The sequence below is a fragment of the Muscardinus avellanarius genome (genome assembly GCF_963383645.1).
Source record: "Muscardinus avellanarius genome assembly, chromosome: 1".
NCBI classification, from domain to species: domain Eukaryota; kingdom Metazoa; phylum Chordata; class Mammalia; order Rodentia; family Gliridae; genus Muscardinus; species Muscardinus avellanarius.
In genome coordinates this window covers 223,415,159-223,431,286 of record NC_137786.1, presented here as the reverse complement: position 1 = coordinate 223,431,286, position 16,128 = coordinate 223,415,159, and the positions used below count along the sequence as shown (strand labels likewise).

Sequence of the window (16,128 nt, the reverse complement as noted above, 5' to 3'; positions counted from 1 at the left end):
TTTCTAGTGCACATCTTCATTTGTAAAGGCATTACACTTTCTTCTGGGGGGGGTGTTTCTTTAGAACAACGGGGATGCCGTGGACTGGGGGAAAATGATAAGGCTATGTTAATGAAAAACATAAGCGATTCATAAATAAGAATCAACATTTTTTCTCTAAAATTTAAAATTCTATTTTAGCACAAATTTTATAATGTTATACATTATTAGATGTAACTTTCAGTAGTAGTTCTTTTGTGTTTCTGCATGGTGGATCAGAAGCAGTTTTTACTGATGTGAGCACACCATCAAACATAGAGATCCCTGCCTTGGGGAATGAGGCTTGAGTATCTTCATCATACTTCCCAACATCCAGTACCTTGAGATGACACATCACGATTTTGTGCATCAGGTGGTTCCACCTGGACTTCTTAAAGATGGAAAGATGTCCTATGTCATGCTGCAAAAATGAACTCTGAGCCTAGGAGAGACAAAGTTGTCAGGGACTTTGGGAAGTCAAGAAGAAATTCATAAGTCCATGAATACACTTGTGAGCCTCTTTGGGAATAGTGGGAGCTATCATCTAACCTCAATTTGATCTTTCTGTTTCCCACAAACGTCATGGTCTAACCTCTATCCCTTGGTCCAGATCGCTTTCTCGGCCTGGAAGGCCATCTGTGCTCACAATCTTTCAGTGTGAAGCAGAAAAACCTGGGTTTCAGAGTCAGACAGATTTGCTTTCTTTATCATTTATGGGATTCGTAGTCCTGGGCAAGTTACTTGCAGCTCTGACCCTCTGACTTGCCTGATACATGGGGATAATAAAATCTGACACATGGGGTATTGTACAGCTTACCTACTGTAAAGTGCCCAGCTAATGTTAAGCACCAAACATGTATTTGTTTCCTTTCTTCTTTGCAAAAGTTGCTTTCCAAAGAATAAGAAAGCTGGCTTTTCAAGAAAAGAATTGACATACAAATTCTCAATCTAGAAACACCTAATATTGGTAAATTTTTGCAAAGCTTTCCACATCATGCCAATGAGAATTAAATGTCCTTTTCTGCTCCAATAGCATGTGTTTGTTTCACCTACTGGCATGCAAACATCTTATTCCTCCCTGTGCTACATTCAGTGGAGTGACCATCACCCTTCCTGGGCGGCCCCTTTCTCAGGCACAGGGATCTTCTGAATTTCTCTTCACAACTACACACAGTCAAAAATACCCACCTTATTCAACAAGGATTTAACAAATGCCCTGCTGAGCACCGGTTATTCCTCATTTAAAAAGGGACTCATAAGATTTTATTTTCCTATGAGAGGATGTATCTCTTCCCTTAACTTAAACAAGATTGTGTAAGGGCTTACACATTCATTAAACCTTTACCATAGGGCAGACACCATGTCAGATATTTTACATATTAGCATGTTCTTTCCTCTTCAGAATGATTTCATATTCATTGCTATGTTTATTTTATAGATTTCACAACTGGGACACAAAGTAGATTAATAACTTGTAGATAAATGGCAGACCTTCATGACCAGGTAGTTTGCCAAGAAGTGTCAGTCTGATGCTGACAACACTCTCAAGAGGGAGAGAAAACAATCTAAACTTCTTCCTGAGGACACCACCGGGACTTAGGATTCTTGCTTACCTGAGAAACTGTGAGAATAAAGGAAATGAATATTGTGACCTTCCAGCCACTGCCAAAGTGATGCAGTATCAGCAACACCAGGACTTCCAAAATCAAGATCTGGGCAAAGTGAAGGAAGAAGAAACCCAGATTGGCTTTGAACATGTGCGTCGTCTCTAAGGTCCTGCGTAGTTCTTGGAAATCTTTTACCAACTCGGGCTGTGGAATAAATATTTAAGGCAGGATTTAATTCTTTCAGTAAAAGGGAGCACAAATAAGCACAAGTAATCACTTATGGATTTGGTAATAAAATTGCTAAATTATTATTTGTTTATAAAATTAATGAAATTTTATCAACACGAATAAATTTAATTGTTCAGAATTTAAAACAGGAAAACAATGAACCAAAAAAATGAATCTTTGAAAAAGGTAATGATCACTTTTTTCCCCCTGGAGGTGAGAAGGATTCTAGGGCCAGGGTAAAGGATGAGCCGTAACTTGTACACTGTTCAGTTGTTCGAGAGATCAGTTAAAAGTAGTGTTTTGGGGGCAACCCTTTTCAGGGCTCCTCCTCTGCATGGAAACTTTTCTGTTTTTTCCTCTATTATGCCTATGCTGAGTTATGCCAAAAAATGTTATTTTATGAAGAGAGGGAGAGTCAGTTGAGAGATATATAAGCCTATTAGATATCTTTGAAGCCATCACTATTATTTCAGGTGTTGACTGAGTTCTGTTTATTTTCCTTGAAGCTGGGTTTTCTCTGTGGATTTCTATTGGTGCAGCTACTGGTGTCATTTACAAAATGCCTTTCCAATTATTAGCTCTTTAATGTGTGTAAAGGATGCTTTCGTAGGTGAGCTGAGCATAGAACACTATAGTTCACTTAAATTAGCTCCAAGGATGAGTTTTCTGAGAACTTCTCAGTGTGTCCTCAGGAACAAGACAGGAATTCCACTGGCTGGTGCGAGTGGTCCTGCACAGATGTACCATCTCTGTGCATGCCTGTGTGTTTGTGTACAACACTAGCATTAATTTCCAAGCTTGGCACATCAGACTGAGGAGCATGCAAGTGTTAGGAAGAAACATCACTTGTCATAATTACTATAATGGGTTTGAAACCAGAGCAGTTAAGAAAGTGATCAGGGTATGAGAAAATAGCAGGGATGTAAACATGTAAAAGAGAAGAGAAACTGGAAATTTAAAAAGAGCTGTGAAAGTAATTCTAGAAAATAAAAATTTAAGAAGTCACCTATGCAACATTTAAAGTACCTACTGTCTAATCCCAGCATTTGAGAGGCTGAGACTGGAGGATCACAGTTCAAGAACAGCCTCGGCTACTTAGTGAGGCCCTTTGCAACTCAGTGAGACCTGGTTTCAAAATAAAGAATAAAAAATAGGGCTGGAGATGTAGCTTGGAGGTAGAATGCCCCTGGGTTCCATCCCCAATACCACAAAATAAATAAATAAATAAATACAGTATCTATTGTCTAAAAAAATCTGGTTAAGATTATCTTCCAAGCCCCCATCAACCTTGGAATTCTGCTAGCCATAGAAAATTTTAGTTACTTCATAATGTTAGTTATTTCTAGGGTTCTTCCCAGCCTGGTCATATTTTCCCACCCATTGATTGTATAAAAGAGAGAGTCAGAAAATCAAGAAGAGCGACTGGCTTGAAATCATCAGCAAGTCAATGACAGACGCTGGACTTCAGCCCATACCTCCTGACACCCAGCTTCAGTGCTCAAACAACAAAGTTCTATATATAGCCAACTGAGTACCTACACAGAGGTACTGAAGGCAATTTATGGCAGCCCTTTCCCTCTTTGCGACTAAAGCCATTTTAGATAATGATTATATTATAGTTCACAATAATTAGTGGGGTTTTATTTCCTTTACAGATAATTTTTAAGAAGCTTTGCATCATCTTTTTTTAGTGAACTATCTGGAAGTTTGTGAGTTCTGGTTACCACCACAGGGTTCATGACAGTATCTAAATTTAATGGGTATTAACTGTATTACAAACATTGCTCTAAGCACTTTACATGATGTTACTTCTTTCAGTCATCTTCCCAATAACTCTTATAAAATTCTTACTCTATTGTTGTTGTTTTACATAGAGAAATTAAACCACAAAGGGGTTTGGAAAGTGCTGTAAACCTGTGAGATTTGAGTGCGGCAGGGGTGGGGGTGTGAGTTCAAGCTGTATGCCTTAGAGTCCGTTCTTCTAAGCAGAGCTATGTGGCCAGTTCTGTGTCCTGAGATTAGTCTTACTCTCTATCTGAGTCTGTCTCCTCACTTTTTTTTCTTGTTTTGGTCTTGAGGATTGAACCTAGGGGCACTCTGCCTCTGAGATATACCCCATCTATTTTATTATTTTGAAGCAAGGTTTTGCTAAGTTGCTAAGGATCTTTATAAGTTGTTGAGGTTGGCCTCAAATCTGTAATTCCCCTATCTCAGCCTCCTAAGTACTTGGATTGCCAGACTGTGACACCAGGCATAGACTGTCTCCTCATTTCTTAAAGAGGAAATTAAGCCCTTACTCTCTCTGTTTCACAGTAATATATGGATCAGTACTTTATGCAAATCAAAGTAATTAAGAATTAAACAAATGTAAGTTCTTATAAAAACAAATTGCAAGAATTGAATTACTCATGTTAATTAAATCTCTTTAAGCTTTATTTAAAAACATCCAAATAAAAATTTAAACTTATAGAAACCCTTAGAAAAGAGTAGTCAAAATATGTAGTCTAACTATGAAATAAAATATGGTTATACTAAGAACTAGGGGCCAGAAAGAAGTTATTTGGAATCCCAGCTCTTTGATATCCCAGCAGTAGAACTATCAGAAACTAATTTGTTCTCCATGAATAAGTATTTCTCCAAATGCAAAAAAGGCAATGTTAGAATATATTTACATCTTTATTCAGTAGCTATTTATGGAGTTCCTGCTACATGTCTGATCCTGTGCAGGAGCATCTGAAGGAAACAGAAATGAGCCAGATAGACATGGCCTCTGCTCTCATGGAACTTAGGTTAGCAGAGAACATAGACATAGACATAGACATCAAGCACAGAATCACAAGCAGTCACGAAAAAAAAAAAAAGTGTAAGTGGTGAAAATAAAGTGAAGTCAGTACTTAGGGACATAGAATTACTATTGTTTACAGCATCAACAATTCAATTCCTTTGTTTCAAAGAAGCTTAAGGGGTCTGAGGATCTAACACATTGCTTTGAAATGTGCAGAAACCTCTCATTTACAGTAGCCCCCCCCCCCCGTATATCCAAGTTTCAGTTATCTTCAATCAACCACGGTTTGAAAATACTAAACAGGAAATTTCAGAAATAAGCAATTTGTGTTTTAAGTTGCATGTCATTCTAAGCAGCATTGTGAAATCGCCCACCACCCTGTTCTACCCTGTCCATGAGTCCCTTTGTCCATATTGTTCATGCTGTATACACTACCCTCCCAACAGACACTTCATAGTCATTGTGGCCACCAGATCAACTGTCATGATATTGCACTGCTTGTATAGAGGGTTCAGTAATATCCCCTTTGTAGCATTCACTAGGAGTCTTGGAATATACCCCCTAGAGTATGGGAAACTACTCTGTTGTATGTTAACCCGGACATGACAACTGGCTTCTCACAGAAAATAGTCAATTTGCCTCTAAATATTTCTTGTTTCCACCATTTCACCACTGGGATTCTGAGATTTCACTTACATTTTTGTTTTTCTCCTGGCTGGGCTCTTCTGGGGCAAGTTCTCCAATGAGCAGAGGATTAAGGTACAACTGCACAATGTCATGCTCCAGATGCATGGCCCTGAAGGCATCCTATGAATCAGAGACAGCAGTTAGAAGCGCAGAAGACACATATTTATTCACAGATTGGCCCCCCCTTCCTTACCTCACCATGTGACCAACCCAGGAACAAGCACAAACTCTATTACAGAGGACTTGCTTCTAACACAAGATTGATGCTTCAAGCAGATGGACCAAAATTGAGGCCGTCGTAGAAAAGCATGATGCTAGGGAGGACCCACCTACCACTGATGTTTTTCTAGGCATGAACAATAACAGCCAGGCTCTCCTTGAATACTAATGAGATCATTGTTTATTTTATTGAGCACCAGAAGAAATAAATAGTTGCTTTAGTTTCTTGGTCATGATTAATCTTTAAAATACAGCATCATATTTTTTCTTTCTTTTGGTGTTATCAGGGATAGAACCCAGGGGCATTCTACCTCTGAGCTACATCACAGCTATATTTTCTTCTTCTTCTCCTCCTCCTCCTCCTCCTCCTCCTCCTCCTCCTCCTCCTCCTCTTCTTCTTCTTCTTCTTCTTCATTATTATGATTACATTATTATTATTTTGAAACATAATTTCACTAAGTTGTGGAGGGCCACACTAAGTAGCTGAGGCTGGCTGAGAGCCTGAGATCCTCCTGTTTCAGCCTCCCAAGTACTGAGATTAAAAGCATGCACCACCACTCCTGGCTCCAGCTTCAAGTTTTTTTTTTTTTTTTTGAAGTGTCTTACACTGTCTGGAGCATGCAGCATCAAGACTGACCATGCATGTCTTATCTTCTACTGATGGTCCTCTCTTGGTTCTTGGCTAAAGCCCCTGACTAGTTATTTCTGGAGAAGGACAGGTTAAATTTGATGACAGTGGCTTAAGACAAAGAGACAAGAGATGATGGGATTACAGCCCTTGAGCCTTGGGTTGTCTAAAGTAGTGCACTCTTTGTCACTGGAGAACTCTCATCACTCTACATAAGTGCTGTTGTTAAGTAGCAATCCCATATGGCCATGAGAAGCAGTGAGGATCCTACATCCTGTTTATGCTAGGAAGTAAGAGACTCTTTCCTCTCAAGTATTTATGCAGGGTTTTTTTTTTTTGAGGGGGAGAAGGCTTCCACAGGAGGGAGATATGAGACTTTCTGTTACTATAACTTTGGGGTGGGAGTAATTAAAAATGAAGAAATATAACCAAAGTTGTAACTTGAATAAATAAAAGCCATGACAATCTGGATTGGTGTCATTGTACAGTACTGACTCAGAAAAATGGTCTTCCTGCCACCTACTAGCTGTATAATGATGGACAAGTCTCTTGACTTATCCAGAGTGTTTTATATCCTCTTATTTGAATGTGGTTAATAACAACCATTCAGTTCATAAAGGTTCTACACTGTCCATTCCACTTCTGCACACTTCTTATGACCCCTTGGGAGATGATTGATGGGTTATATTATTTCAAAAATGTTTTTAAATTTTCATACTCTCTGATCCTAAATCTTAGCTCCTCCAACCAGGAGAAGATTGATTCCATAGTTAACAAAGTGATGAGTGTGTCTCACAATATTCCATATCGAAAAACTCATGTTTTGTTACTGTTTCAGAACAGGTTAGAGTGAAAAACATCCTGATGGGTCAAGGTCAAGGTGTGGAAGAATGATCTATTGCAATTTCATCTTATAGTGTGCTGGTAATAATATTCTTCTAATCTTATTGTGTCTTCTGATATCCAGGAAGTTTCAGAGGTCACTACTGTGACAGCAGATACTAAAGGTCCACTGACTATTCCAGAATAGTGGGCAATGGCCTTTTACGTGGAGATTTTTTCATTGCATTGACAAAACAGTGCAACTAAGCAGTTTAGGTAGCCTTAAAGTATTCAATAATTTTCTAATGAAATCCAGATACTAAATAACTTGTGAAATCTCTTCTTGAAAGCCTGCAAAAACAGGTTCTGTTACCAGCATTCTTGGGCAAGTAAGCTCTTGCTGAAGAAAGGAGGGGGTGAAATGAAGGGAGAAGGGGATAGTGCCAGTATTTGGAGTGTGTCCTACGTACAAGGTCCTCTGTGGGCCAACTTATAGCCATAACCTTACTTCTGTGACTTTCTATTGCTTCTTTTGTGCAGAGAAAGACACCAGGTCTCAGAAAGAAGAAACATCTTGCTCCCGAATGCCACAACCAATTGAAGAGCTCAAGGCTCACAAATTTGAACTCAGGGCTACGAGACTCTGAAACAATGAGGCAATAGCCATTCATTCCAGCACTGACACGTAGAGTTCCTTTTCTGAAAGTAGCAATGCTGGGTTGTTTTGAGATGATGTTAAAATCAGTTTGTGTTTGCTGGGAAGAGTGTCATGGGGTTTTTCCATGCTGGGATTTAGTGACATAAAACCCTTTGACTCTGGCTCCTACCTGGCTCCCCATAATTTCCTTCCTATATACCTGCCATGGACCCTCTTCCCCACTAGAACCTCCCATTCAATAAACACTCCATGCCTCTCTGTGGCTCTGTAGCTGTGCACAGACCATTCCCTTTGCCTTGACTTCTTTCATTTTCTCTACATAAAAGCTCCTCTTTACTCTTTAAGACTCATATTAATCTCTCCCCAGGCTCTCCCCAGGCTCATTCAGGAAAGTTATTTACCCTAGGCATGTATAATGCTTTCATTGTTTCTAGAACTTTTTGAATTATGTTGTGAATAAATTATGTTCTTGCCTCCTCTTTAGTGATTTGTGAGTTTCTTTTAAGATTAAAACTATGCACTATCATTGATCAATATATGCCTAATACTTATTACTGCTCCTGGGATATGACATGTGATGAATCCATGCCTGATGAGTAAGGGAGAGGGTGAATGAATAGAGAAAGCAATTTCATAATTTGAAATTGGGATGCTCAGCGTGTCATGCTCAGAGGATACAGGTCTCTTTCTTATCTGAGAATCTATTTTCTGACACCTTTGCATCTCCCATTTTCATTGATTAGCCTTTTGACTCTTTTCCATCCTTATCCAATTCATCAATTTACATTATAGTTCATCTCAAAAGTGATTAGTTCCAAAATAGTATCAACGCGGGAAAGACAAGATTATTATCTTTGCTTTCACAAATACCTTAGGAATACCGTTAATTTCCTTGCTGCTCTTTAGTGGGGGATACAGAGAGTGTGCTTTACCATAAAAGCAGTATGGTCCCTAGTAGAGGAGAAAAGCATGCATAGTCAGAAGGCAGGAAATGAAATCCTGTTTTTACAACATCAGTTCCATAGACAGGTTGTGCCCTGCTGACCGGCACCCAGCCAAGAGGGCAACTGTGGCATGGAATTCAGCCAAACCTGTGCTTATGAAGCTGTATCCACCCAAAAAGTGTGTCTTTCACACAAATGCCCAGTAGAGAGGAACAAAGGAGGAGCTGGCTCCTAATTGCACAGATTGTTTAGTTTCTCTAAGCCTTAGTCTTTTCCCTAAATATACACAACTTTACCTAGTCTTTCCCATGTACTCACTAATTCCTTCATTCATTTGGTCAGCTATTTTAAAATCCATCCAGGTTCTGGCCTATTGACTAATAACTTAGGTTTTTGGAAGGAGATGTCAATAAATTATTGCATATTGTTATTACTTAGTTCATCTGATAGGGGTTAAAATCTTCCAGAAGAACATAACTAAGAAACAGACGTGTTGAGCATGGTGGTACATGCCTACAATCCCGGTTACCTAAGAGGCTGAGATAGGAGGACTGCAGGTTTGAGGCCAACTGTAGCAATTTAGCAAGAGCCTCAGCAACTTAGTGAGAGACCCTGTTTCAAAATAAAGCATAAAAAGGGCTGGGGGTATAGCTCACAGGTAGAAAGAACACTTGTGTTCAATCCCTAGTACAAAAAAAAAAAAAAAAGAGCAAAGCTGGGCATGATGGCACACACTTGTAATCCCAGTACCTGGGAGGCTGAGACAGGAGGATTGGAGATTCACAGCAAGCCTCAGCTACTTAGTGAGGCCCTCTGCAACTTAGTGAGACCTTGTTTCAAAATAAAGAATAAAAATAGGGCTGGGAGTGTAGCTCAAAGGTAGAATACCCCTGGGTTCAACCCCAAGTACCCACCCCCCCAAAAAAAAAGTCAGAAAAAAAGAAATGACCAAACATAAGTTTAAAGAAATGCCCAGTGGAGGCTGCATGTCACAAAACAAGAATATGATATTGTAGACCTTGATTTACTCACCTCAGTACAGATCATGAGAATATTCAATGCCTAGCCTCAGATGAAAAGCCACACCTTTGGGTAATTCCTCTCCTGTTTCTTTCTCAGATCTCATGTGCTTCAAAGCAATGGCTAGGCTAAGACTTTTTAGATTTCAGATGAAGGGAGACCTATGAACAGGCTGATCTGGTCAGTTGTCCTGTGGGGGAGCTAGTTTGGTGTGAAGGATGCTCTACAAGGTCAACAGATTCCCTTTCACCAGTACTTTCCTGATGCAACCCAATCCATTGTTTGAGAGCTCCTATTATTTGAAAGCTTTCCCTTATACTGAGATAGTTTTCTATGATACTGTCAGCTAAGAGCCAGTGTGCAAGCTTGCTCGCACCTGTGTGCGCTCTCTCTCTCCTCTCTCTCTCTCTCTCTCTCTCTCTCTCTCTCTCTCTCTCTCTCTCTCTCTCTCTCTCTCTCTCTCTCTCTCTTCTCCCTCCCTCCCTTTTAAAACTATGCATATTCCTTGGCACTCTTATTTCATAATGAATATCGCCACCAAGTTGCCAAGCCAAATAGCCATAAATCAATTTAGACTCTTTCATCAGGCTTACTTATCCAGTTACTCATCAGATATTATGAGTTAGGTCTCCTAAATGTCCTTCCCACCCATCCCCTCGTCTCCAGTCCCTTTGCCAGTGCTTTGTTTGGGCCTTCGACATGCTTTCTGGATGCCACCCTGGTCTTCCTTCATCTTGGCTGGCTCTTTTTAATTTCATCCTTCACTTCACAGCCAGGCTGAGCTTTTGGAGATGCAGTCTCTTCTCAAGGCTCATTTTCACCTGCTAGAACTTGGCCTCCTTCCTCTCTCTTCTCCCCATCTGTTTTACCACTAGAACCATAATTCAAATGAGAAACGAACCATTTGTAAAATGTTGACAACTCAGAAAAGATGCACATACTACTTTCCCTTCAAGCAACATCTTGGAAAGGAGGCCAATTTTATTGCGGTGGTGAGGGATGCTGGCTCATTGTTGTGGGAGGAGAAGCAGCTGTACAGTACTGTGCAAACCCCTTAGATAAGTGCTCAAAAGAATCTTCAACAAAATAGTATCAGTGCAGGAAAGATGTAAGTTGTCTTTGTCTTCCCCTTTCTGTTTCTTTTCCTGTGCCTTCATCTTCCCCTCTTATTATCATCACGCCATGAGAGTAAATGACTTTAATTGAGTGCGTAATTTTGGTCAGTACTGTGCTAAGTAAAGGAAGTGGCTAGCCTGGGCTGCCTGTGCTGTTTGAGCACCTACTCACAATATGAATCATGTCTGTACTCCACCTTGCACGCATCTCTTCTTTCCACTGCCCCAGACTTGCCTCTGCTCAGCTCATCTCAAAGCACCTGGAATTCTTTCTTTTAGATTTTCATACAGCTCTACCTTTTCCTACCCAGGAGTCCTCCAGATTATTGAAACAGACTCTGTCATGCTTCCTCTAAGCCTTTGTCATTCCTTCCTTGAAATATTCGTCTTTGACTCTCATAAGAGAGAACCTGAGTTTCTTGATGTCCCTGCAAGTGCGGAGTCCAGGGATGTAGAGTCTGCTGCCCAGTACACACAGCACCAAACTTTCTTTCTTTGTTCTAAACATACTGTGCCCGTGTGTCCATTACAAGGTCACATTTACTTTTTCATGGAACTTAAAACATACTGTTGTCTTCTATAAAAAATATCGCTAACTATTGTATTGTGTGTGTCCCGTCATCAAAATGTGTTGTAAGCTTCATTTTACTGATTGAAAAGTAGCTCATCATGCCAGGTATCATGGTACATGCCTATAAATCCCAGTACATGAAAGGCTGAGAAAAGAAGATTGAAATTCCAGGACAGCATCAGCAACTTTGAGAAACCCTCGGCAACTTAGCAAGACCTTGATTCAAAATTAAAAAATAAAAAGAAATGGGGGTGTATAGCTCAGAGATAGAATGCCCCTGGGTTCAATTGCCAGTAACAACAATAACAATAGCAACAGCAACAAAAATAAGTCATTATATTTTAATTATATTGTATTTTGGGGGTACTAGAGACCGCACCCGGGGGTGTTCTATCTCCAAGCATCACCTTCAGATGCAAGTTATTTTTTATTTTGAAAAAGGGTCTCATTAAGTTTCTAAGGCACTCACTAGGTTTCTTAGGCTGGCCTTGAACATGTGATCCTCCTGTCTCAGCCTTCCAGGTACGAGTATTACAGTTATGTACCACCATGCCAGACATAATCTTTATGATCAGTTCTTTTTGTTGGACTTGAAGGCTCTTTCAGGAGCTCAAACAAGTGATAATACCTGGGTCCAAACTCAAGAATCATGACATTAATTTAAAATCATGTAGCCTGAAAAAATGTTAACTAATTTGTGCAATAATAGAAGCTTACGTGCCCATTTTGCTTTATGTATTTTCCTTAATGACATTCTCCGGAGAACATTAGGATCCATCTGAGGAGAATGAAGCAATAATAAAATAAAAGAACCGCCATTTATCGAGTATTGGATCTATGCTGAGTACCATAAGCAGAACCGACTTTTACAAACAAAACTAAGATGAAGGTATTACTGTCCCCACTTTTTAGATAAAGAAACCAAGACCCCAGGGGCTTAAGCCACATCCTTAGGACCTTCGTAGTAACTGTAGAACATGTATGCAGTCCAGTTTTATTATTTCAAAACCTGTATTTTCCAGAAGTAGGCTGGACCCTAAAAGGACTTTAGAACAAATGACTGCACCAATGAGCGGACTCATGAGTCCAATGGGATGGGCCGCTCAGGCACTGCTATCCACTGGCCATGAGACCCAGAGAAGAGTCCCTGTGTACACAAGGGGAAGGTGCCCACCTGAGGAGGTGCAGCTGTAACTGAGGACCGGCACACATAGCATATACCTCCCTGCCAGCCAGGGCACTGCGAATGCCCCTTAGTTTATAGAGCATCATTCAGCCTCAGGTCTCTTGGCTTAATGCTCTGCTCTCCTTCACTAGAAGGAATGAAGCTTCTCCATCTACCCTTCTGCTCCCAATCGAATGGCACCATACCTAATCAGGGTTTCTAAGCGGATGGTGGAGAATGAAAAGTAATAATCACATTTCTAAGGATATAGATATTGGTAGTATTAAAAATAATACCAGTAACTGGGAAGGTTACTGAATTCCAACGGTTAGGGTCCTGGTCCTCTGAATAGCCAGGAGTAGTGTAATTGTCAGGAATCTGTTGGTGTCCTCCTATGAGTCTTGAGCAATCTTCCCTTGCAGAATCTTTTCTCTGAACATTTTTCAGATTTAATTTCCTAAAGTCTAAGATACATGGATGAGCATGCATGTGTTTTTCTCCCTTAACATATGTACATCCTAAAATGCCACGGGGAGCCGGGCGTGGTGGTGCACGCTTGTAATCCCCGTGCTTGGGAGGCAGAGACAGGAGGATTGTGCTGGTTCGGAGCCAGCTTTGCTGGTTTAAGAGACCCTGTTTCCAAATGAAATATAAAATAGGTCTGGGAGTGTAGCCCGGAGGTAGAAGGGCTTCCAGGAACCCCAGTAGCACCAAAAAATAAAAATAAAAATAAAAATAAAATGCCATGGGAATCCATCCCTAAAGTTTTGATGGTTTCTATGACAACAATGTATTCTTTCTCATTGGCTAGAGTCAGATGTAGGAGCATAACCACTTCCTGACTTCTATGGAATAAAAATCATTAGTAAATTACAAATTGATCATTGGTTGCTTCAAACAGTGAAATTCTCTTAGTTTCAACATGGTTGAAGGCCCATGTCCTTGCCAACATACCCTCTGAATTCTGTGACTAATGTTAGAAAAGCCTGGTTCATGATTTCCCTGAGTTGTGGGGATGCTAGATGGAGATGCATTGCTATTTTAAATGCTTTTTTATTTGTTAATCTTGCTCCTGTTATTTTCAGGCAAATGTTCTCCGCCTTGCTTCCTCCATCCTCTGCTCTCTAGATTTCTACATAGTATCATCCCGACATGCATAATACTACTATCACATGATCTAAGCTAATGATCAAGGAAAGGCTGATCTTTGTTTAAAAAATATCAGATCTGACTGAAGCAGTGGGAATGGGGCAGGGTATGTCTAGAAAGACATTAAGTGACTATAGATGGCAGGATAACAAAATCTAGACAGAGAAGTGCGATTAGAAATAAGGAAAAAAGCCGGGCGTGGTGGCGCACGCTTGTAATCCCCGCGCTTGGGAGGCAGAGACAGGAGGATCGTGCAGGTTCGAAGCCAGCCGCGTGCCCTGGCTTAGGAGACCCTGTTTCCAAATAAAAATGTAAAAATAGGTCTGGGAGTGTAGCCCGGAGGTAGAAGGGCTTCCAGGAACCCCAGTACCACCAAAAGATAAAAAAAAAATAAAATAAAATAAAAAAAAGAAATAAGGAAAAAAAAACCCAACTAGAGCTAGGTGTGGTGGCACATACTTGTAATCCCAGCATTTGGGAGGCTGAGACTGGAGGATTCTTGGTTCAAGGACATCCTCAGTTACTTAGTGAGGCCCTTTGCAACCTAGTGAGACCTGGCTTAAAAATACAGAAAAAAAATAGGGTTAGGGTGTAGCTCAGAGGTAGAATGCCCCTGGGTTTCAGCCCTAGTACTGAAAAAAAAAAAAAAAAGAAAGAAAAAACCTGAAAATTCAGGAAAATATATTTATGGCATCAAAAATAAAATATTTTATTTTATTTTTTATTTACAAATTTGCCAGGTATATGCTAATTCCTTATTAGCATGTACCATTTGCAAGCTGGCACTTAGCAAAATGATGTCTCCAATTCTGTGCTTTGAATTTACATGCTAATTTGTTGGAGAATTTATATGCTAATTTGTGAAGTCAACAGATGCAATAAAATAAAAAGCCCAGGTTTAAATTTCTCCCCTATATTAATTTTCTGGCCTTAAATTAGTTGTTTAGTCCCTCTATATCTATGTTTCCTAGTCTTGTGGAAAATAAAATTTTCAATTGAGAAAAAATAAACATTCTTATAATATTTTAAAAGGGGTTCCTAAATTCACTTAGGATTGTGGAAGATCAATACTTATCAAATATGAAAGAGAAAAACCTGTTTTTAAGGGAACCAAATATATAGAGTTTCCTGGTCAAACCAACCTCATCGCCAAATTTGCTACTATCATATCAAATACTAAAGAGAAAAATCTGTTTTTAAAGGAACTGAATACATAGAGTTTTCTGGTCAGACGAACCTCATCCCCAAAATTGGCACTATCAGTTGCTGGCTGTGTGGCACATTTTTACTTCTTTGAACATTAACTTTCTCATCTGTACTACAGGAATGATATTCACTTTCCTTATGGGGAGGTATAAAGTGAGTCGGTACAGTTCAATGATTCCATAAAAGTAGGTTGCATCACATTTATCATGCTGAATGGGCTACGGGATGCAGAAGAAACGTGCAAACTTTAAAATTCTAGGTAAGATGGGTGTAATGGTATATGTTTGTAATCCCAGTACTTGGGAGGCTGAGACAGGAGGATCATGCAGGTTCGAAGCCAGCCTAAGCTACTTAGTGAGGCTCTCAGCAACTTAGTGAGACCTTGTTTCCAAATAAACTATAAAATAGGTCTGGGAGTATAGCCCAGAGGTAGAAGGCCCCTGGGTTCCATCCCCAGGAACACACACACACACACACACACACACACACACACACACGTGCGCGCGCCTAGGTAATTATTCTATTTTTTCCATTATTAAGGACATCTCCAGGTCCACTGGATGAATTGCTTTCTTTCTTTTAGATACTCCAGATATCAGTCTTAGACATTTCCTATTTGTAACTTCTTAGGAGACTCCATTTCAAAACAAAGCAAACAAAAACAACAACAACAAACACACCAAGAACAGAACCAAACCCGGCCCGCGCAAAAGCAGTCAGTCTCCACTAGCAACATGTGAGTTCATCCCAAGCTGGGTGAAGATAATAGCCAGACCTCAAAGCTTAATTTGTTTCTAAAATCTTGCTAGATAGGAATCCAGAAAAATTGGTTTGGTAGGAGATGAGTGATCGTGGAGTCTGAACACGTACTTGAGTGTTTTTGGGAAGAGAGCCAAGATCTCAGTCACCCAGGAGTTGGGAGAGGAAGAGAGAGGAGAGAGAGGCATGGAGGGCGTTCCTTACCGTAGCATCTTCCCCGGAATAGTGATTGAGGACCCGGGATCCACCTGGATGCCTGTGTGCCCAGTCAGTAACATTGTACACTTTGCGGTTGATTACCAGCCACTGGTCGGTCTCTTGATTATGCCTCTGGATCTCCTGCCAGGTGTACGTGTCGAGACTTTTCCTGGGCACATCTCTCTTGCCATTTGTCTCTGGCTTTCCATAGACCTCAGCTTTCCCATTTGCTGTCGGTTTCCCGTTTGCCGGGCGCATCTCATCCAGGCACGGCTGACTCTTTCCTGCAAAGTTCCCATTGGTCTGAAGCTTTTCTTCAAACTTCATGGTTCTTGGACCCCTGGGGTTA

The 16,128-nt window shown here is 40.3% G+C and overlaps 1 protein-coding gene across 1 annotated transcript in view; it reads right to left on the bottom strand.

Annotated features, from left to right (window-relative positions):
- LOC308260095 (fatty acid desaturase 2-like protein FADS2B) overlaps positions 1-16,128 on the bottom strand; it is a gene marked incomplete at both ends in the record, with an annotated part of 48,990 nt that overhangs the window by 21,362 nt on the left and 11,500 nt on the right. The window contains 4 exon segments of the mRNA XM_080691425.1: positions 359-460; positions 1,632-1,829; positions 5,335-5,445; positions 15,786-16,127. Of these exon segments, the coding sequence (XP_080547551.1) occupies positions 359-460; positions 1,632-1,829; positions 5,335-5,445; positions 15,786-16,127 (753 nt within the window).